Below are 23,866 nucleotides of genomic sequence, written 5' to 3'. Positions count from 1 at the left end.
GACTTTGACGTGGGTGTTTTTGTCCTCTGCCAGGCCGTCATCACCCTGATCCTGGCCACAGACATGGCCCGGCACGGGGAGATACTGGACTCCTTCAAGCACAAAGTGGAAGACAACTTTGACTTCATCGACGAGGAGCATCTCACATGTGTACGTTCTGTTAGAAAAAGTTTTCACATTCTACTTAATGATGCGGTGCCATGATTTTTCATTTTTTAAAGTGTACTGTAAATTAGGATGGGATCACTTGCTGTAACTAGACCTGTAATCAGTGTTCTGTTCAGTGCCTGTTCAGTGGTTGATCAGCTCAATTGATGTCCAGCACACCTGAAACTCTGATCAGTTTGATTGAGTGTCTCAAATTCACCCTTTGTCAAGTCCCACCCCATGTCGCTTTGTTACTAGGTGGGACAAAAAAGCCAGGGAAGACTTTTTTTTTCCCCATTCACTTCCATTATAAAAACTATATATTTTGTAATTGGTTTAATCCTGTGTGTGTGCGTGTGTGTGTGGGTGTGTCAAGTTCTTCTGATTGCTGATGAAAGTCTTAACCTTTGTTTTCTCGTTTCAACAACACAATGTGTGTTTCAGCTGAAGATGGTGCTGATCAAGTGCTGTGACATCTCCAATGAAGTGCGGCCCACGGAGGTGGCAGAGCCCTGGGTGGATTGTCTGCTAGAGGAGTACTTCATGCAGGTCACATTCATCCAGGGGGCTTCAACAGGGGGTCCGGGGACCCCTAGGGGGTCCTCGGAGTTACTGCCAGTGGTGGAAAAAGTACTCAGGTCAAAAGTGTAGAAGTACTATGTCTGTTACAAGTCAAAGTCCAGAATTCAAAATGTACTTGAGTAAAAGTATGAAAGTTTTTGGCATCAAAATGTATGCAGTGGTGTAAAGTAACGTACTTAAGTACAGTTTTTAGGTAGACGTACTTTACTTGAGTATTTCCAGTTTTCAGTAGGCCTACTTTTACTTCTACTCTACATACATAAACCACTTTAGCCCTATTATATACCTTGGCTATTTTCAAACAGTTTGTACTTTTACTTTTGGTACTTTACGTATATTTTGATGCCAATACTTTGCTACTGTTACTCAAGTAAAAGCCTCGCAAGAGACTCGTAGGGGAAGCAGGAGATCAAACCCAGAACCTTCCACTTCCCAAGCTGCCGCTCTACCTCCTGAGCTACTGGCTCTGCATAGGCATAAAGACATGTCTCAATGCTGCCATCTACTGGTTGAACCTTTCACCCTGCCTGGTCCTGCTTAAAAACATGACATCAGTCACTACTTTTGGATTGTGTGACATCATCAGCTGTACCCTGAGACTCCATGTCAGAGACGTGAGAGCGGGTTTCCCAACTGGGAACTTGGGCCTTAAGCTAGAAGCAGAATAGACCCAAATTTAGAGTGAACATTTTTAACTCAAATCTTTGCTTCTGGGGGGTCCCTAGAACAAAATATTTTGAGATGGGGGTCCGCGGCCAAATACATACAGTATCATTTTGGGGGTCCTTGACATGACAATGTTTGAGATATGCCTATAGCAAGTTTTTCAGAAAACTATTTAAAAGAGGTTTGTAGAATTGGGCTATATCTGTGGTTAATTCAAAATTATATGTATTTGGCCGCGGACCCCATCTAAAAACATTTTGTTCCAGGGACCCCCAGAAGCAAATATTTGCGTTAAAAATGTTCGCTCTGAATTTGGGTCTTGTCTTAATTTAAGCTAGATGCAGTATAGAGCTCAGACCCGTTGGCAAACGAAAAGTCACGTCAGAGACAGCCTGTCATAGTGTCACGCTCGACGCTCTCCTGTGTGTGTAGTGGTAGGCATTGGTGTAAAGTAACTTGTAAGTACATTTAGTCTTGAGGACAATTATGAGTTTATTTTTTTTATTGTTTTTACTTTACTGGAATAGTTCCAATTTTCAGTACTTTCACTTCTACTCTACTACATTTCAAATATTAATATTGTACTTTTACTCCACTACAATTATTTGAAAACGTTAGTGACTAGTTACTTTGTAGATTTTCATTATTATCACCTACAAACATACAGTACGTTACCTTCAGCCCTATATAGATTTCGGCCATTTGAAAATAGCAGATATAAAGGCTCACAGTGAGTTGCACTCGCATCTTGTAGATCTGCTTTATATATATACATTATACATTAATATATTTGAAAACTTGTGAAATGGGACATTCTACTTTTAGTACTTTGGCAAATTTCTATACTGTACCAATGATTTTGTACTTTTTTCGAGTTGTTTAATTTCTGGAGTATTTCTACATTGCAGTATTGATATTTAGGAATGTGAGTACTTTTCCCACCACTGCCTCTGTGTGTGTAGTGCAGGGACAGCCTGAAAGTATCTAGGGCTGGGGAATAAAATTATATTATATGAGAGTCCAGGACATTATCTGAAAATTTGGATGTCATAATATCGTGATATGATATTTGCTGTCTTCTATCTTGTAGAATCTTGTAGAAATGTTAACATTTTATTCCTTAAAATAAGTTCCAGACCTCAACTTTAATATACATAAGTGACTAAAGGTGCTGTGCACTAGCCATTGAGTTACTGCTAACTGCTAATGAGTTAGAAGGCTGAAGGCTTCTTCATAATTGCTTTGGCTAGTTCTATGATTTCTTAAGTGCAGTAGTTCTCAACCTGTGGTAGATGTACCACTGGTGGTACATGGGCCCCCCTCTGGTGGCACTCAGAGGAGTTAGAAACAAAAATAAGAAAATACGTATTAAGTGGAGTGAAATATATATATTATACTGCAGGTAGTTCTTCTGACCAAGCAATTGGTTGAAATAGGCTCTCCAGCCGTGCTGAAATGAGCATGATGGCACACCTAGCCGTTAATAGAGGATTTGACAACGGATTAAATAGAGATGTGACCGAATATTCGGCGCCGAATATTTTCGGCCGAATAGTGCCAAAAAACGCATATTCGGTTTCGGTTCGGTTTGATTTTACAGCCGAATAATTATTACCGAATAGTACCGAATACCAAATACCGAATATTACCGAATACTGAATACCGAATACTACCGAATAATGTATAGGATATTCAATATATATATATATATATATATATATAATATATATATATATATATATATATATATATATATATATATATATATATTTTTTTTTATAACAATAATTACATTGATATTTCTTTATGATGCAATAATTCAATTCAATTCTATATGGAATGTTAATATTTTGAGACATAATTTGTCTTTTATTACAAATTTACTACACAATAGTAAATAAATAATTCTACACAAAAATAAATATGTTATGTGTGCATTCAAAAGTGAGAAATAAATGTTTTATGGAACCATATGGTGATTATTATTTAAGTTAGGTTTTGCCATAATCATGTCTTTTGCCATAACCAGGTAGCTTTACAACAAAGTTACAGCAATAGTGCAAAAATTTGTAATACAAAATAAATTATATACATGTATTATTCGGCTATTCGGTACTCGGTTTTCGGCCAAATGTTTCCAATATTCGGTATTCGGTTTCGGACAATAATTTTGCTTTCGGCACATCCCTATTAATCATATTAGAAATATCATCCGTTTGCATGAGATGTTCACAAATGTAGTAGCTAAATCTGTCAAATCTGACCCGGTCATCAAATTATTGGCTTAGAAATGCAACAAAAACTAAAAAATCTCCATGAATTCAAGGAATAAATGGTTCTCCTGTGTTAACTGTGCATAGCTGAATAGGATGGGGTGGGTCTACACTAGGGCATTCACCAACTATTCGAATATTCGAATATCAAAGTCACTATTCGACGTTGTTCACCAAAGTCGAATATTCGCTTATTTATTTTTATTTTGATTTTTTTATTGTTTTCTCTTTAAAAAGATATAGTTTATAAAGCTTGGCGAGATAGGAAGTCATAAGAATGAGTTGTCAATGCCCCTGGTGGATGAATTTTTGAATGCTTTATACCAGGGGTTCTCAAACCTTTTTAGGCCGTGACCCCCAAAATAAACATATATTAATGGGGACCCCCACCCTGACAAGCACTTGGAATTGTAGGTATTACATTTAATGTGACTCGGTTCCGCAGATAAATATTGTGAAAATAGCAGATCTACATGCTCACAACGCTGTGAGCATGTAGATCGTCTATTTTCACAATGTTCGCCTCTTGCTTATTTAATATTTGACAGTTTGGCCAGTCCTGTCGAATATTCGACTATTCAAATACTTTAAGGTCGAATAATTTGAATACTAAAAATCACTATTCGTGAATGCCCTAGTCTACACCCCCCCCCCCCCACCCCCCCCCCCCCCTTCCCCCCATGATTATACTAGGAGGATTTTCTCCAAAAAAGTGTACAGAAAGAGTTAACATTAGGTTTTTATGTGGCCACACCCCCACCAGTTCATTAAGTATGCCTGGTTGTCATGGTGGGTGGTGACCCAGCTGGTCACCCACAGTGTTGGGTGAATGGGAAAAGGGGAGGGGATGTGTTTTTTTTACCCACAAGGTTCCCATAGACACATGAAAACGAGAAAAAGTACAAAACTATGGCACCACCTCTTTAACATCAGTTATGGTGGTGCTTGGAGAGACGAGAGACACATATTTTCTGAGGTGGTACTTGGTGTGAAAAGGAACCACTGCTTTAGAGAGAGTGCTCCTTGGTGAGTATAAAATAAAAATGCATGTTTCTCCGCTGTGTCTTCCAGAGTGACAGGGAGAAGTCGGAGGGTCTGCCGGTCGCTCCGTTCATGGACCGGGACAAGGTCACCAAGCCCACCGCTCAGATTGGATTCATCAAGTTTGTCCTCATTCCAATGTTTGAGTCTGTCATGAAGGTAGGAACGTGTGTGTGTGTGTGTGTGTGTGTGTGTGTGTGTGTGTGTGTGTGTGTGTGTGTGTAACCTTTGCTTATGGTAGCACTTCATTGTTGTACATATCGTCATTGTCGAGTGGAAACCTTGTATGTCCAAAACCGTTCGTTTTGTATTTATCATTTAAAAAAATTATTTAAAGTGAAAATAGCAGATGCGTTGTGTGCTTGTAGATCTGCTATTTTCACTAGTTTTGTGTGACAGCCCAGCAAGCACGGTGCAGGACCTGGACCAGTCAGCGACGATGTCTCGATTGGGGCCAGATCAAGTTGAACCATGACTAGTCAGATCTGGCCTAGAATATCACCTAATTTCAACCAACATAAATCCTGCCCACGAAAACGGACGTCCTGGATTAATCAGAGAGGGTCCGATCGAGGCCGGATAAATATCATAACTAGTCAGATATGTCCCAGAATATAACCTTACATGCTCATATTTCAACTAATGTTACAAACAATAACAATAATCCTGTCAAACAAAAAAATCCATATGACGTCCTGGTAATGACATCAAGATCATCCTCATATGGGCTGTGATCTGGCCTAGTTCTGAACGTCACCGGAGTCACTGGAGGATGTTATCATAACGTTATCATGACGTCGTTTGGCTTGCAGGGAGTCTTGTATGATGAAACGGGTCTTTAATTACCAAAAAAATATACAAATTTGAAACTTGACAATAGCAGTTTTCTGCTAGTGAGGATGTGTTGTCCAAACAGCTGTTCCCTCAGATCGAGGAGATCATGGTCCAGCCGCTCAGAGACTCTCGTGATCACTACGAAGAGCTGAAACAGATCGATGACGCCATGACAGAGGTAGGACTGCTATTCTATATACTGTACACTATACCCTACATCTATTATCCCTGCATCTTTTGTTTATTGTGTCCGATCATGTATGGCTGTCCAAACCAAGAACGATAACTGTAAAGATAACTATAAATATAACGTTTAAAAAATCCTTCTACCCTAAAGTGGATGTCAGAATCCACAGCACCTCAACTAATAGAGGGTATGTGCATGCATGAAGTGAATGGCAAATCGAGTGGCAAAGTGAGTGGCAAAGTGAGTTTAATGTTGTTTAATGCAATCAAATAGTACTTTTCTGTTTGGATGTATGGGCTGTCAAGGCCAGAAAGTAGTTATTTTGCCACTCAGTAGGCGTTCCTGCATAACTTCCAGGGACGATGATGATGTGACACGCATACCCTCTATTCATAATGACAACAACATTGGTGAACAAATAGACTACCATTGGGAGCATTTTCAGAGTGAATTTCCATCCCAACTTACAGGGCATCACGCTCAACACACAGTTCAACATGTCACATCAGAGTTTGTCATTATCTTTATAGTTATCATTCTTGGTGTGCACGGCCCGTTACTGTGTCCCATCCACTGTGTTACATAGCTTTGCTAATGTAAAGCCTAATTCACATTCTGTCGCATGACAAGGTCACTCGCTGGAGTGGAGATATCACATTTTAAAGCCGACAAGGTTACAGCGTTGAGCGAGTGCAACAGACATAGGCTTGGTTTAAGAGTAAAAGGCTGTTTTACACTCATAAGTCTATCGGCAGTGTTGGATGGCAAAAATGACACGAGAAAGACACAATATATCAGCAATGTCTTGCAGCTGTCAAGGATTATAAGGTTCCAGATGTGTGTCATCCCTTACTTTGCTGGACCAGAAGTAATATATGAATATAAAATCCCGTGTCTAGAACGGAGGAAAACGAGCGTGCACACACAGCTGGTCTCACAGCATGCCTCTGCATGCCGCCCGCAAACCACTGGTCCAGTGTCTTCCAACACATTAGCACAACACTAGCTCTGGTCGAGCTGCACTGACGCTCTGACAGGTGGCTGACTAAAACACTAGACCAGGATTTCTCGGTCCCATCCTATTTTACAGTACACTTTAAGACATAATAAGACAGAATAAAGCCATAATAAGATATGATGTTTGTTTACGAATCTCCAGTCAGCACTCCACTCCTATGGGTGTCGCTAGCGGCAACCAAGAATAACAGAATCACTCACATAAACTCCCGTAGGACAATTCCCATTGGCCGAAGGGTATGTCCGTCAAATGACGTACCCGCCTGGAGGCGGACCCCTATAAATTCCCCATCCGCCGGATGTTCCCCCTCTTTTTCGCTTCTGCTTCAACTGGATTGCTTGTTTCACTCACTCGCTCCAACGAAGTCTTCAGCATTAAGAAATTTTACATTCAAGTTTCAACTTTTCCACTAACTACACTCAGGAGTTTGTTTCGTCTGCACCGATTTGGCGAGTAAGGTCGAGCCTACCGGTTTCGAGACTTTTTCTCCTGCCTTCTTCGAGTTTCTCCGCTAGCTAACTTTAGCCAGTTAGCTTGAGCGTCGCGCTACTCGCTTGTTAGCCTAGCGGCGCTAGCCTACTAGCTATCCACGGCTCCTCTACCTCGTGGTTAGCTTAGCTTCCGCCGGTCCTACTGGTGGGACTGCTGGTCCTATCGCCGGCGATGCAGTGCGACTGCTGGTCGAACTGCCGGTCGTGCGACAGTGTCTGCCGCTGCAGTTCCGCGGCAGGTGCCGGTGCCAGAGAATGTATTCGCTCATTCTGCTATTCTGTCTTTGTTTCTGTCTAATAAAATATATTAGCTCTAATTACCAACACATTATTTCTTATAATGGCTTTATTCTGTCTTATTATGTCTTATTATGTCTTAACTCTATCCACGCTTTGAACGTTCCCGTTCGCCCCATTTTTGACGGCCCGATAATGCCAATTGTACGTTCTTTGGCTCGTTCTTTTGTACCTTGGTTTGATGTCTGTAACCTGTTGAGGTGTCGCGCGGGTGTCTACCGTTGAAACAGCTCCCATAAAAGTACTCTTAAAATCCAACTGGACGTTAACATCAATGGAGTCACAACACTCTTCCATGTGTTTTTCTCTGGATCTATTGCTCTGTAGCGACTCATCAGCCTTGAACAGCCTTGACAAGCAAGAGTCGATCTGAGACCATTTTCACATTAATTCTTGCATGAGGCTGCCCCCTACTGCTGGTAGAGCCACGGCACACTCTTTAAGAGAACATTTCAAAAAAAAAAAGAATACACCTTTGTCTATATCATCGCAAAGGTAAGGTGATTTTGCTGGCACAAAACCCAATAATAAATAACAACATCTGGCAGAATAAGAGTTAAAGTGTACTGTAAAATAGGATGGGACCGATTTCTCTACCCTACGAGGCCTCAACTTCAGTCAAAATAAATTAAACTACTTCACTACTCACCAAACCAAAGGTAGTTTTGCGTTGTTGGAAGTATATTCTCTGTGGTGGGAACTCAGCACCCCACTCACTCTGTAAAATACATTATTTTTGCCATGAAATAAAATGCACCCACCTTGAGCCGGGAGCGAGCCACTGCAGACACAACCCGGAAATAAGCGGCGGTCGACGTGGATGCGTTTTATTTCATGACAAAAAATAATGTATTTTACAGAGTGGGTGGGGTGCTGAGAGGTTTCCCACCATGGAGAATAGACTTTCAGCCACGCAAAACTACCTTTGGTTAGGTGAGTAGTGAAGTAGTTTAGTTTATTTTGACTGAAGTTGAGCCCTCGTAGGGGCTGAGAAATCCTGGTCTAGTCTTTTAGTCAGCCGCCTGTCAGACCAGAGCTAGCATGACACCTGCACCTGTGGACACTTTCATCTTACGCACGCACGCACGCACGCACGCACGCACGCACGCACGCACGCACGCACGCACGCACGCACACACGCACACACACACATATACACACACACACACACACACACGCTTGCTAATATAAAGGTGTGTCTTCTGTTCAAACGAGGCAAAGAAGAAAAAAACAGAGAATATGTCGTTAGGAGTGAAGAAGATGTAAGAGCTGCAGTGAGTCACTGTGGAGTCAGTGTACATGTGTAAGTAACACAAACGGGCTGCCGTGACTCCTATAGTGTTAGATTGTGTATGTAACAGAAACAGACTCCTTGGGCTCTATTTTAATTGTCTTGACTTAAGGCATAAGATCTGGACTCCGACCACTAAACTTTTCATCTGAGAGTTCCGACTTTCCGATGTGCAGCTTTCCGAACTCTAATTCGGGGTAATGCTTTTCAGAAGATGCGAGTGATGTCGTTTTGTAGTTGAAAAGACCTTTCCGATGAAAAGTTTGGTGGTCGGAGACTGTATGGACAGGCCTTAAAGTTAAGGCATAAGAGCTGGTAATTAAGACAATCAAAATAGGGCTGCTGTGACTGCTGTGACTCCTCTAGTGTTAGTGAGTGGACTGATTTGACTCTCTCTGCTCTGCCTCTAATGTATTACTGTAAAGGTTTTTTTTTTTTTTTTTACCAAAACTCACACCTCTAAGCCAGTCGTTCTCAAACTGTTTTCATTTCCCATAACTCTGAGACTGTACAAAGGGAACCGAATGGACCAATCTGTTCAGTCTGTGTCCTTGACACGTTATTTGGAATCGCACCACACATCTAGGCAAACCCTGCCCGCAGAAGCTTCTGATTGGCTGATGCGGAGATAGGGAGTGCTCCTTTTGTGTTCCCTTGGACCGCGCAGAGGTGGTGAAAGTCCGTGGGATGAAGAAGTAATATTCTGTCCTTGACCTGTAAGGCCCATACATACTCCACTTTTAGAGACAAATTTATTTTAGTTCGGTTTGTGGAGTCACAAAATCTCAGCAGCACCGAACAGATGACTTTTATGCACCTGTACACAATATGTGACAATAAAGAACACCTTGAATCTTGAACAAACAAGACATTTATGGTTATTTACCTCAAAGGGCGTTTCCCATTCATTATATTGCTCAGTAACAAAGTGGTGAAAGCTCTGTGGGCCTCATGCTTAATCTCTCCTTCTCCTTTCTTCCTCAGAGTAGAATGAAGTTGCTTGGATTAACTCAGACCTGGGGGTTATCGTTTTGACATCTCCACAATAACGAGATTAGGATTAGGAGATAGGGAAGTTAATCCTGACTCGGCACCAAAGGGCAGCGTAACTCTGGAAAGCTATTTGTTTCCCCACAATGAACAACTATGATCAAAGAACCTTCATACAAGCTATGGGGCTTTTAAGCCGTGACATCATTTTGTAGGCAGAGGAGAATCTGCCCCCAGAGCATTTTCTGTCCCTCGCTATTTCAAAAAACAACGACTAAAAAATAACGACTAAAGTATCATTCTAACACTTTCCTTTCAATAACAAAGAGAAGAAAAATGTGTAAATAGTAAAAATAGTAAAAAGATTCACGGAAACTGGGGGCAGAAATTCTACTCTGCCTACAAAATGATGTCATACTTAACAGCCCCATAGCAGTGGTGGACAAAGTAGCCTACTCAACCCCAGAGTCAACATAAAGTTACTCCTGAGTCCTGGTCAAATATTAGCTATAAGTGAAAGAAAGGAATACCAGAAGAGTTGCCGGAAAGAAACTCGCCTGGGCTGAGGGTTTATGCCTTTTGATTGATTGATTGATTGATTGATGTATTTATTACAAGTTTTGGATAGGAAAAGGTAGAGTTTCATGACAGTACAGTTCGCTGATACAATGTCAACTAAAAGGAAACTCGGGTAAGGCAAGGCTTATTTGTTATTTTCGGTTTTCCTAACATTAACCTCAGTAAAACGGTGCCAAAACCTAACCTTATACCTAATCTTAACCTCAAAAAAAATATGCGTAATCCTAAAGTTATTTCTAACCTTATTCTCAGTCAAATAAATACAAGAATAAAAATCTCTGCAAGTTTCTTTCCGGTACTGCTTACCAAAGAAAGCTCTATCAGATTTGCACTTCTAGCTCCTCCGATTTTGACCAAAATAACAGCTTTATAGGCTTCATATGTGTTCTTTTTGGCAAGCAACGCCGTCGTACTACAGAGTATGAATTGAGGCTTAAACCACAACGTTCTTGTTCTCTTGCAGGGGGCTCAGTTTTTGTTCAGATTGAAAACGGAGCCGAAGAAGGAGGTTTGAGCGAGGCGGCGTTGAGGCCAGTCAACGCTGTGACCCTACAGGTGGACCAGGAGCTGTGCAGACTGCAGAGCACTCTATAGCAGGGGTTCCCAAACTTTTTTGTCTCAGGGCACCCCATAAATATATATTTTCATCCGAGGCACCCCTACATTATATCATCGTTGTCAGGTGGAAACCTTGTATGTCTTTTTGTATTATTTTAAAAACGATTTGAAATAGTGAAAATAGCCGATCTACAAGCACACAACGCCCTCGCATCGCTAGGCGTTGTGTGCTTGTAGATCGGCTATGTTCACTACTTGTGTGAGACTTTTGTATGCGCTTTTATTTTTACCAAAAAACATACACATTTTAAACTTGGAGATACAAGGTTTTTGCCTGACAGTGACGATTTTCACTCCCCGCACCGAATATTTATAGCATATTTTAGTGATTATATTGCGAGGAAAACGTTGAGATAACAGCCATTTTGGTTAGAACTGACTGAAAATAACTTTGTACTTTAAAATGAGACTAAATATTTTTTCCAAATAAATAAAATAAAATAAATTCAAAATATTATCAAATGATCTCGCGGCACCCCTGGACTGCCGTCACGGCACCCCAGGGTGCCCCGTCACCCACTTTGAAAACCCCTGCTCTATAGACCAGGGGTCTACAACATTTTCAGGCCAGGGACCCCTTAGCAGAGAGAGAGATGAAGCAGGGACCACCTCTATATATTGTATACAATTGTGTTGCAGATTAAAAATGTTCATGGATTTCACAAGGCCTCTCCATACTTCGACCGAAATGTTCGGTGAACTCTCGTTCGGTCCAATGCTTTTCAGAAGTCCCGAGGGATATCATTTTATGGTAGAAAAGGACCTTTTGACCGAAAACGGCGGTGTCGGGGTAAGTATGGAGAGGCCTTTCGACAGCTTAGACTTGTTTGCCAGCACTGTTATCATGTGTTGGAGTAATATCTATTTTCAGACAATGAACCACTTGAACCATCAAATGCAGTCTGCCCTTCTTTTCTCTCTACAAACCTCTTTGCCAAAAATAGTCGATCTACAAGCTTACAACGCCTCGTAAGCTTGTTGATCTGCTATTTTTGGCTAATGTTCCACACAGAATAGGGATGCTAGGGTTTCAAGTGGTAAATGTAAAAAACATGATTCTATCACACAAAGATTTGGCGATCCCCCCTGTAGTAACTCTGAGGACCCCCTAGGGGTCACGGACCCCCTGTTGAAGACCCCTGCACTATAGACTTCAAGAAGGTCCAACTTTGACCTATCGTCCATATGTGGCCTCTGTCTTGTAGGAATAGTGTGTGTCCAAAATGTGTTGCTTTTCAGGAAAGAAAAAAAAAACAGGAGGTCCCCAGATGATTAGCTTAATGTGAAACATTGTTTTCTCACTCAGTAAACAAACCAACATACAGTATAAGGGTACAGTATAGAAGGTATCCGCACATTTGGCATTTCATAGATTCCATATAGTTTCATTTGACAGCACAATCATCAGTGTATTTTGGATTCATGTCAATTTGTTTTCAGATATTTAACCACTTGAGCCATCATTACTTAATACACTTGACCTTTTACTCTGTACTTAGTCTGCTCTTTTCCCCTTCTACACTAAACCTCTTTGCCCGAAAATAGCCGATCTACAAGCTCTCAACGCCTCGCAGCGTGAGGCGTTGTGAGCTTTCCGGTCTGAGCTATCTGCTATTTTTGGCAACGGTTCTCAGAATATGGACATTAGGGTTCAAGTTGTTAGTATAAAAAGGATTGGAAGATTTGGAGGACCCCCTGTAGTGACTCTAAGGACCCCCTGAGGGTCCCGGACCCCCTGTTGAAGACCCCTGCTGTAAAGAATCATCTCTACGCAGGGAGCCGGCCAGCTCCCTGTCAACGTGTGTGTACGACCATCATGTTCCCCCTCCCTCCACTTGTTTACATTGCAAGGCCCTCTGAAGGTCAGATGAAAAACTTCTGCATCTCGCATGAAGCAAACTTTTCAGGGATGAAAAAGAACCTTCATTTTCAGTTTGACGGCAAGGCATTTCTTTTTTATATATATATATATATAATATATACAAGCGCTTTTTGAATGAGTCTCATTGGGCTCTATATTGGTGAAATTAGTTTGGCACATGAATCCTTTCCTGTGCAAAAATAAACATCAGATTTGGCCTTGGGAGACTGCAGTGATATAATGTTTGATTAATGGGTGAAGTTCTGTCCAATGCTTAGAAGGAGTAATGTAGCAGTTAAAAAGAAACTTCTTTATCACATAATTCTCTTAAACAGGGTATGAGCTACAGTATATTCTTTCTTTAAAATAAGAGTTAAATATCTACTGTATATTCTGGTTGTTCATACAGGATAAACGTGGTTTTCCACAGAGCTGGAGACCCCTTGTTACTGAACAAACAAGCAATTATTTTTGCTTAAATACCCATTGATTCCTCCCCACACACATTGTTGTCAATTCAGTTCAAAGGAGCTATATTGGCATGAGAAAGCATACGTTTACATTGCCAAAGCAAGTATCAAAATATACAGTTGAAAATGGGGAACGTATGCCAAAACGCAAAACCTCCTATCTTCAAATTTCATGATTTTTGGATTTCACTTGAAATGAGGACAACAGGCTATGCTGCACATGGTCAGTCTGTCTGCAAGATCCTTCTGCCCCTCATTTTGCCAAAAATATCATGTGACTAAATAGTAGATTTTTAATGTTGAACACACATTTTCTTTTTCATTTTCCCAACAAAGTGAATTTTTCAGAAAGGAGGTTTGGCCATTGATATACAGTTGGAGGGGGTACAGCATTTCATCGCAGCGCGAGGCGTTGAGCGTGTTGATCTGCTATTTTTGGCTAAAATTCGCAGAATATGGTCGCTATAGGATTCAGGTGGTTAATATAAAAAAGGGGAAAACGTTTTTATCACACAATGATTTGGAGGACCCCCTGTAGTAACTCTGAGGACCTCCCGGACCCCCTGTTGAAGACCCCTGCTGTAGTCTTAAGTTCTCATACCTCAGCTTTTGTTTCCACAACACCACCAAACTCCAGTACATTAATGATTTGTGTCCTTGTGTAAAAATGCTGTATAATATATGCTCTTTATATCGTACTGAGCAGAATATTCAGTGGCCTCGTGATTATGCTTGGATATTAGCCTAGTACTCACTAGGGCATTAACGACTTGTGAGTTTTGCAAGTCGACTCGACTCAGTAAAAAGTTGAGTTGAAGTCGACTTTATCGTTTGACGACGTCATCACATCACACACGACCCCCCAATTATTTTGGGGGGTCCCCAGATGATTAACTTAATGTGAAACATTGTTTTCTCACTCAACTGTAAACAAACCAACATAAAGTTTAAGTGTATAGGAAGGTATCTTCACATTTCTAAAGTGCCAATTTAAGGACTTTTAATATCTCTAAAATGGCAAATTAAACATTGTCCAAATTGTCAAATATAGACAGAAATTGTAATGCGAGGCGTTGTGAGCATGTAGATCTGCTATTTTCACAATAGAAAGTTTTTTTTTTTTTTCGACTTTCGACTTTCTCTGGTGGGAGTCGACTTGTGTAATGAAGTCGACTTGTCGACTTTTTCGTTAATGCCCTAGTAGTACTCACCTACTGTATATTGTCATGATGGAAAAAATATTTGAGGGCTTTTCTAGTTTAGTCTTCAGACTCACAATAGCTCCAGTAAGCAATGTGTTGAAACACGACTTGCTGCCAGGTTTGTACCACCCATAGGTACCACTTAACTCAGCCCGCCCCCCCCTTCCAGGGTCCTCTGGGCTCGTGGTTAGAGGTGGGTGGTTTCGCCCACAGGTAGATTTACTGTGCCGCCCGTGTGTTTATAACCGTGTTTATGGACTGTATCCTTCTCTCCATTGTCTCATGCCTCAAGAGTAACTCTAGGCGTCAGGCACCGAAAATATCTACATCCGCGACGCGTTGTCAGCTTGTAGACCTGCTATTTTAGGTCTATTTCGGTCGTAGGACGACGTGTATAAACCAGGCGTCGCCAGGCGCGTCACAAGGGGGGGAAAGTGGGACTGGGTTACTAGGGCCCAAGGTGGAGAGGCCTTATACTTTAGCTATTGAAAAATAGCAGATGTACAAGCTCACAGCGCGGCACGCTGTGAGCGGCACCGAGTGCCGCGCTGCGAGCTTGTAGATCTGCTAAGTCGTGAAAATGTGTGAATATATGTAATCTTTCACTACATGTTTTTTTTAAGCGAACATTTGTAACTCAAACTTTGCTTCATGGGGGGTCCCTGGAACTAAATATTTTAAGATGGGGGTCCGTGGCCAAATACATATCATTTTGCGGGTCCTTCACATAAGGTTTGATCACCACTGGCACTGGCATAGAAACCTTAGAAGGATTTGAAATATTCAAAGACTTGCACAAATGTTCACGATTTTACAAAAATAGCAGATCTACAAGCTCGCAGTGAGCTTGCAAATCTGCTATTTTCCAATAGTTAAAGCACAAAATAATGCGTTCCCAGTCTAAATGGGTTAAACCCCCTCCCCCTCTATGAAGAACATTCATGGGGGGCCCGCAGTGAATCCTTGTACCCAGGGCCCAGGATCTGGTGCGACACCCCTGGGCATCACAAGGTTGTTTTATCGCCTACGTGGTTCTGATGAGATCATGTCAGGGACGTGCTGGCCATTGGGAAAAGCGGGACAACTCCCGAACGGCCGGTTCATTCCCGGTCGGTCCAGGCTGGCCATTAGGAAAAAAATGAAAATAAAATGTCGGCCTTTGTTCCATTTTGGGGGCTGGGCGGCCAACAAAGTAAATTGTCACTGTCAGGCAGAAACCTTGTATCTCCAAGTTTCAAATTTGTACATTTTTTCGCAAAGCAAAGCCCTGCTTCATCATACAAGGCCGTCGCACAAAAGTAGTGAAAACAGCCGATTTACAAGCACACAACGCCTCGCCATGCGAGGCGTTCTGTGCTTGTAGATCGGCTGTTTTCACTAGTTTAAATCATTTTTAAAATGATAAATACAAAACAAACGGTTTTGGACGAAATATAACTCATGTAATTATCCCACTGGCTTGTCACTTGTCATGATCTGAAATGGCAGATCTTTTAGTAGCAGCAGCGCTATAGAGAGAGATCTTTCTCTATAGCGCAATGAGGGCCTCTCCAACTCTTTTTCCCGGGCTGAATCAGGGGCCCAGCATGTCCCTGGATCATGTTGACGATGCGCGGTGTGTGGCGCAAAGAAAGAAGAGGGGGGAAAAATGTTAATGATACGGTAGATTTGTATTTTTAGGGTTTCCAGGAGGGCTGAATGTGTTTATTGTGCCTTTACATGTCAAATGGGGGAATTTATTGTGGCATTTATGACCGTGCGCCTTAATTTGAAAAACCCCACAGGTACAAAGAAGACAGGGCAAACGGATCATTTTAAAACGCTGGAAATTCAACTGATGTGGGGGGGAAAAAACTACACCAATGTTATAATTTGGCTTTCTCATAAACCATATGTTATCTTTTGGAAATAGTGATTGGACAGCTAAATCTGCCCTGCTCAAAAAATTTCCCAAGCTGTGACATTTAAAAGCATAGCCTATAGCATGTAGCAAGTAGAAGGCTTGCGGAGCATTGCAAATATGGCTGGTTTTGAACGCTACACATTTTACAATGTACATTTATAGGCCAATATAGTACCAAGTACAGTCATACATTATATAGCATGTGTGTACAACTAAAAGCTTTCTCCACTTGTGATGTCATTGCTGTGATGTCTGTTTTTCTACCTGCACAGTCACCTTTTTAGAACTTTTCTCGTTTTAAGTGATTTTCTTATACTGTAAAAAGTAACATGATGTCGTCTATAGCAGTGGTTCTCAACCTGTGGGTCGGGACCCCCCAGATTAACTTAATGTGCAACATTGTTTTCTCACTCAGTCCACTAAACAAACCAACTTAAAGTTAAGTGTATGGAGGGTATCAGCACATTTGTAAAGTGACAATTTAAGGACTTTTTAATGGCTCTAAAATGGCAAATTAAACATTGGTCAAATTGTCAAATATTAGAGGTATAAATTGTGAAAATAGCAGATCTACATGGGCTCAACACCTGGCGAGGCGTTGTGAGCATGTAGATCTGCTATTTTCACAATTGAACCATGTTTTACAATGTAATGCCTCAAGTCTTAGTGCTCGTCAGGGTGTGTGTGGGGGGGGGGGGGGTCTCCAGTTAAAATATGATTATTTTGAGGGTCGGGCCTGAGAAGGTTGAGAACCACTGGTCTATAGGCTTATTAGGCTAGTAATGTACATAATCTTAAAGTTGTCTTTTATCTGTTACCCTAGCTTCATCAAATCTGTTCACTTTTAGGAACAATGGTTGAGAATGTTCTTCTGAAAGTATCTGAACTGTACACTCACTATGACTTTGATACATATATTATGTAGCCAAAGTGATTTGATCACCTTGCTCAAACTTGTAATTGTTCTGCTGACTGTTGTGTTACATGTAAAGATTATATAATCCAGTGCTTGTGTTGTGTGCCTCGGTGTTCTCTTCAACTTATTCACAAACACAACATCCTTTATTATCAAAAGAACCATTTTTGGCCCAAAAATGTTATTAAAATTATATTTATTCATGCTTTTTCTGGTCTTTCAATATTACTTTTATATTGTTTGTTGGTTTCTCCATGCAGATCAAGTATACCAGTAAGCCAGCAGCGTTGGCGGTGAAAACAAACAAACATTCAATCATGTGTTTCTTATTTTTATCTGGTGTGACAGGCAGCACTTTTTTCTTTAGGAGAATGTAAGAATAACGTTATGCCTACTACAATAATAAATTATGATTTAAAATGAAATGAAATACTAACGAAAACCACTCATTCCTTAATCCTTGAAATACTCATAATGTAATAACGGTTCATAATGTAATAACGGCTCATAATGTAATATTTTAAATGTAATAAAAACTCAATGTAATAATCAGCTCAAAGTAACAAAAAAATGTATTTGATGATGGTAAACCAGATTGGAATGACATTGACATGCCATTCATTAGAAGTAGTTTCAATATGAGCGCATACTTTCAAGTGGTTCAAAATGCATTATCTTTATTAACCACCCACACGAAGAAACAAGAAAATGCGCCCATATTGTGCATCTTTTGACGCAGCAAAATATCCCCAGCATTTGTTTAACTAAAAGGACAACTCAAAGACAATAAGGACCAAAACGGCAGCAGGTGAACCTTCGAAGGTAAAACATGAATGGATGAGACGCACCATTGCTGCATACTAAAATATTACATTTTGAAGTCATAACTCAACACCTCTAGTGTGAGACATTCACAGAACAACAAAAAGGTGGGAATGACAATGGGATTCCAACACACAATATCCTATAGCCTGGAGGGAGGCTTAATTGCTCTGCAATTTGAATGATGAATTCACAAAAAGGAAAAACTCAGCAAGGTCCATGGCCTGCTGTCTATGAGCACAACATACATCTGATAGTGATCAGTTTAGTCGTATGAGATTAGCTGTGAACAGTGCCCACTTAAAGATCTCAAAAGCAATTGCGTGTGCACTTTCGGAGCATGTTTATTTCAATGGCTTTTCAATGAATCGCGTTCCGACTTGGATCAATGATTAACTAACCTAGTATACTTTACATTCCTATTTATTGTATCATAAAGAAAACTATTTTTCTCCAAGGTTTTAAAGAACAAATACCATGACATAATTTTTTATTATCATTAAAATCTTTTTGTGGCCAATTATTCGTGGCCCCCCACCAGTGGGCCCCTGGACGACATTTTAAGAATCACTGAGTTAATGTACTTTCATACCAAATAATCACATTATTTCACAATTTGGCCTGATGTTTGACCTATTTTTCTTTAAGGGGAGACATGGCAGGTGAAAACATGCAAAAATTCATTGAGATTTTTTACTATTTTGCTTCCTAAACATGCCTTCTTTCAAACGAATGCAAAATACGTGAAGGTGCTGTCTTTCCATACATTTTTTTATAAAATATAGATATATATAGACAATAAAAAATAAATAAAAGATGAATCAAAGAAACCTGGCCCCTTCACATATTAAGAGGGCAGTATGAGTCACCAGAACCGAGGACAGGCATTTTTGATTAATCTAATATGACTAAAATGGAGTTTGAAGTTACAATTGGTTTCTATAGGATGGGGGTGTGTCTGATCTTTAATGGCCGTTTTCTAAAAATGTTTTTTTCCTCATACTTAGGTACATAAATCTCCACTTCAGTTGCACCCACATATACCAAACCTTCCAGTTTTATTCTTATCTATATCCTGAAGATATTTTGTTGATATATGGGGGGTTTGTTGATATATCATTCATAGCCTGAATTACATCACATTTTACCTAAAAACATGGCAAAATTTGTTTTTTTTATGCCTGTTGACACTATTTTATGATTTTATGATATGGAGTGATAAAAAGAGATATCTAAAATCCCCTCTGTAACTTTCTTTGTCTCTAATATGTCAAGAAAAAGAAACAATAGTTTTGAACCTGGCATTATCCAATCTTCAGATTTATGTACCTGAAAAGTATGCAAATTGGGCATTATTAGCACATATAATGCCTAATTTGCATATCTAAACATATGATTTCAGAAAACTTGTAATTCAAAAAATCTTAGTCTTGATGTAAGTAATCAACAGGAAAAGCTTCATTGTGGTAGCTACTAGTTATTTTTTTTCACCCTATTCACCTGTAGTGTCTCGCCTTAAAATTATTTTGTTGATTACTTTTATTGCAGCAATGGCATTATTTGTATTGTTAGATTTTAAAAAGGTTACTTAAATTGTCACTTCACTGTCATCTGGGAACCCCCTCAAAATCATGTGGGGGTCCCAAACCACATGTTGAGAACCACTGGGATAGGATACAACAGAGTGTGTGTTTACATTGGGTGGAAGGAAGAGAAGACACATGGGAGTGTGATGATGAATGAGCATTAAAACCCATTTAGACCTGAACACATTATGACGCAATATTTTATGCTTTAAATATAAAAACAAATAGCAGATATACAAGCTCACAGCGCGGCACTCTGCGAGCTTGTAGATTTTCTATTTTTGAAAAATCATGAAAATTAGAATTTTGACCCGAGACACTATAAGTGTCTTTTGAATCCTTCTAAGATTTTTGGAAAAAAACTATGTTTCTATGTCAGCAATCTGGCCAGCCATCGTCAAAGAAAAGGTCCTTTTCACTTAAATGGAGCTCAGGCAGTCTGTTCTTGAGAGACTACTATGTCAGTGGTTCTCAAACCTTTTCATGTGAAGGACCCCCAAAATGATATGTATTTGGCCACGGACCCCCATCTCAAAATATTTAGTTCCAGGGACCACCCAGAAGCAAAATATGAGTTACAAACGTTCGCTTTGAAAATACATATATTCAAAGATTTGCACACATTTTCACGACTTTTTCAAAAATAGCAGATCTACAAGCTCGCAGCGCGGCACTCGGTGCCGCGCTGTGAGCTTGTATATCTGCTATTTTTCACTGGTTAAAGCATTCAATAATTTCTAGGCCTAAATGGGTTAAATACCCATCACTCCCTCCTAGTTCTACATGAAGCTGTGTATCTATTCTACCTGCAGGAATGTTCTGTCCAAACACCACTGACTCTTATCACTTAGCCTCGGAAACCCAGGTTTATTTTGGCGATCGGAAGACAAATAAGCCTGGGCAAACCCCCCTATCACTGCTGGCTCATGTGATTTTAATTGTATAAAATTAATTTAGCCGTTCAGATATCTTATTTTACATCAGTATTGTTCATGTGAACTGGTTTGTTTAGGCTTGTCCATTATAATTATAAAATCACTATGATTTATCACTACACCACTATGATACCCAAGTACCTGTCAAAATACTTTATAAACATTAAGGATGTCCATAATTACAACACCAGAGGCAGCGCCACAGATCACTTCCAACCCAGAGTCAAAACCAACAAAGGGTCAAACTCTTTTTTTCTGCTATACCACCAAAATGTGGAAAGCCTTACCGAAGGCCATAAAGGAGTGTGGATCACTAGCATCCTTTAAAATTGCCCTGAAAAACCACTTACAGGCAGCAGCCGTTCACAACTGGTAAAAAAAAACTAACCTAGCCCAACCCTACCCTCCCCTGCCCCTTCTTTGTATACTTACTGTTTGTTTTGAATTACTTTTATTTTTATTTACATATCTACTGCATAGTACTGTGTTCTATTCGTCTGTCATTCAATGTTATATGAGATACTTTAATGGTTTCCTGTGGAAATAAGCTTAGTCTTTTCATGGATCTCCTTTTAGTAGACCTTGTACCAGTGAACTGTACCGTCATGAAACTGTACCTTTTCCTATGCAAACTTCTAATAAAGTCTTCAATCAATCAATCAATTCCTCATTTACTCAAAGAGGACAGCAGCAGGAGCCATGTCCCCCTCCGCGTCATTTCGAGACGCGGGAGCACCCGGCGAGATCCAGTACTTATCACTAAACAGTGTGTGCAGCACTTTGTTGCACGGCCACTGATAGAAGAGTTAATGGTAGTGTAAAGTGATATGTTCTGGTTCAAACCAACTCAAATGTTAAGAGGTTAAAGCTCTCTATAAAGAGGTTTGGTGTAAGGGGAAAAAGAGCAGACTAAGTACAGAGTAAAAGGTCAAGTGTATTAGGTAATGACGGCTCAAGTGGTTAAATATATAAATATATAAATTGACATGAATCCAAAATAGACTGATGATTGTGCTGTCAAACGATGTAACTACAGTACTGTATATGGAATCTATGATAAGGTAGTGGGGGTCCCTGCTTCATCTCTCTCTCAACCAAGGGGGCCTGAAAACGTTGAAGACCCCTGCTATAGACAGTTTTTTCGCTAAACATGCAGGCCGGGTTTCCCCATATCTAGTTTAGTTTAGTTAGCACATTGTTAAAAAAAACAAAAAACAAAAAAAAACAATACATATCAAAGAAATAAGAGACTGCGCAATTGCAATTGCAATTATAATCAGAATATACAGAAGACGTATTTAACACTTACTAAAGAAAATCACTTACTGCATCTTCAGGATTCTCTTAAGTTCAAGAAATGTTAACCTACAATACCTTAAGTGAAATCTTATTCATGAAAACTAAAGCCAAATGTTTTCTCCGGTGATTTGTCAAGCGGATTTGTCAAGCAATTCAAGACCTGTCACTTTTGATCTGCGACTCAAACTAGGCTTATATGTAGGTAACACCATACCGTATAAGTGTACAGTTTTCCATTACAGTGGTGAGTGGTGACAGCGTGCTTCACCACATTCACCATAATTAACTTTGTGGTGCCGAGTTTGCTTTCTTTCTCCTTTCGATTTAATATGAGATCTCAAAGCTGTGCTTCGTCAGGATGCTTGTGTTTGTTGTTTTGCTGCTCAATGTGTCTTGTACTTCAGGGTTGTCTGCAACATTCGAGGTTCTCCATATTGTTATGTAGGCCTGGCTATTTGACAGCAGACCCCCATCTGAAATCATTCAGTGCCAGACAGGGCCCCAATTTAGTTTAAAGATGTTTCACAATGTTTTGAAAACAGCCAATCTCAGGGACGTGCTGGGCCCCTGATTCAGCCCGGGAAAAAGAGTTGGAGAGGCCCTCATTGTGCGCTATAGAGAGAGATATCTCTCTATAGCGCTGCTGCTACTCAAAGATTTGCCATTTCAGATCATGACAAGTGACAAGCCAGTGGGCCAATTACTGTACATGAGTTATATTTTGTCGTTGTCAGGTGGAAACCTTGTATGTCCAAAGTTCATCATTTTGAAAATGATTTAAACTAGTGAAAACAGCCGATCTACAAGCACACAACGCCTCGCAACGCGAGGCGTTGTGTGCTTGTAGATCTGCTGTTCTACAGATCTACAGATCTGCTGTAGATCTGCTGTTTTCACTACTTTTGTGCAACAGCCTTGTATGATGAAGCAGGGCTTTGCTTTGCGAAAAAATGTATACATTTGAAACTTGGAGATACAAGGTTTCTGCCCGACAGTGACGATTTACTTTGTTGGACGCCCAGCCCCCAACATGGAACGTAGGCCAACATTTTATTTTTACATTTTTTCCTAATGGCCGGGAATGAACCGGCCGTTCGGGAGTTGTCCCGTTTTCCCAATGGCCAGCACGTCCCTGGCCAATCTATTAGATTGGCTGTTTCATTGTGTGAACTTGTAGCTACAAGCTCACACCATGTGGCATTGCAATGCGTCTTGAGCTTATGAGCTATTTTCAAATAGCCAAAGTATAAACTAGTTTGGTTAAACTAAAATGGGTTAATTTAGCCTTTGTTGTTTACTTCAAGAGTAATGGTATTTTCTATTATCTCTTTTATGGTTTGGGTTGAAAGGTTTCAAAATGAACCGCTTGGACAGTTGACCACGGCAACAAGAAGAAATCTTAACTAGCCACCATAAGGGTCCAAAAATAAATCCACTCTGGTGCTATGGGACTCTCTCCAGTGCACGGTGCGCAACTAATTGGGTGGAGCTTGTAGATCTGCTATTTTCAGTGTGTGCCACCGGCACATACAGTACAGTAACTAATAGGGGTGTAACGATATAGTAACTGTATCGACATATCGTTTTTAACTTAAAAAATCGAAGTATATCGAAATGAAAACAGCTAAAATCGAATCGGATCGTTTTATTTTGTATCGTATCGAATCGGCAGTGCAAAGAATTGATTGTATCGATACTACCTACTTGTGCATTGTATCTACTGTAGCATTTTTTAGAAGAAGAGTGGTTTAATTACTTTTCCTTTCCATATAGCTACACTGGTCTATCGATAAATGTGTGTAATCTCTGGGTTCATGCAAGGTGCTGGTTTGTCAAAATACAATGTCCATGTATTTGG

At 40.2% G+C, this 23,866-nt stretch overlaps 1 protein-coding gene across 1 annotated transcript in view; it reads left to right on the top strand.

Moving 5' to 3' along the window:
* Positions 1–8,802, top strand: part of pde9ac (phosphodiesterase 9ac) — a gene marked incomplete at both ends in the record, with an annotated part of 32,992 nt that extends 24,190 nt beyond the window's left edge. Inside the window, 5 exons of the mRNA XM_080732049.1 lie at positions 34–150; positions 592–696; positions 4,740–4,868; positions 5,626–5,721; positions 8,749–8,802. Coding sequence (XP_080588175.1) covers positions 34–150; positions 592–696; positions 4,740–4,868; positions 5,626–5,721; positions 8,749–8,802 — 501 coding nt within the window. The remainder of the gene's footprint in view (positions 1–33; positions 151–591; positions 697–4,739; positions 4,869–5,625; positions 5,722–8,748) is intronic.
* Between the last annotated feature and the right edge of the window lie 15,064 nt (positions 8,803–23,866).

Source organism: Nannobrachium achirus, assembly GCF_963921795.1.
Source record: "Nannobrachium achirus genome assembly, chromosome: 8".
Classification (NCBI taxonomy): Eukaryota; Metazoa; Chordata; class Actinopteri; order Myctophiformes; family Myctophidae; genus Nannobrachium; species Nannobrachium achirus.
This window is presented reverse-complemented; position numbering and strand designations above follow the sequence as displayed.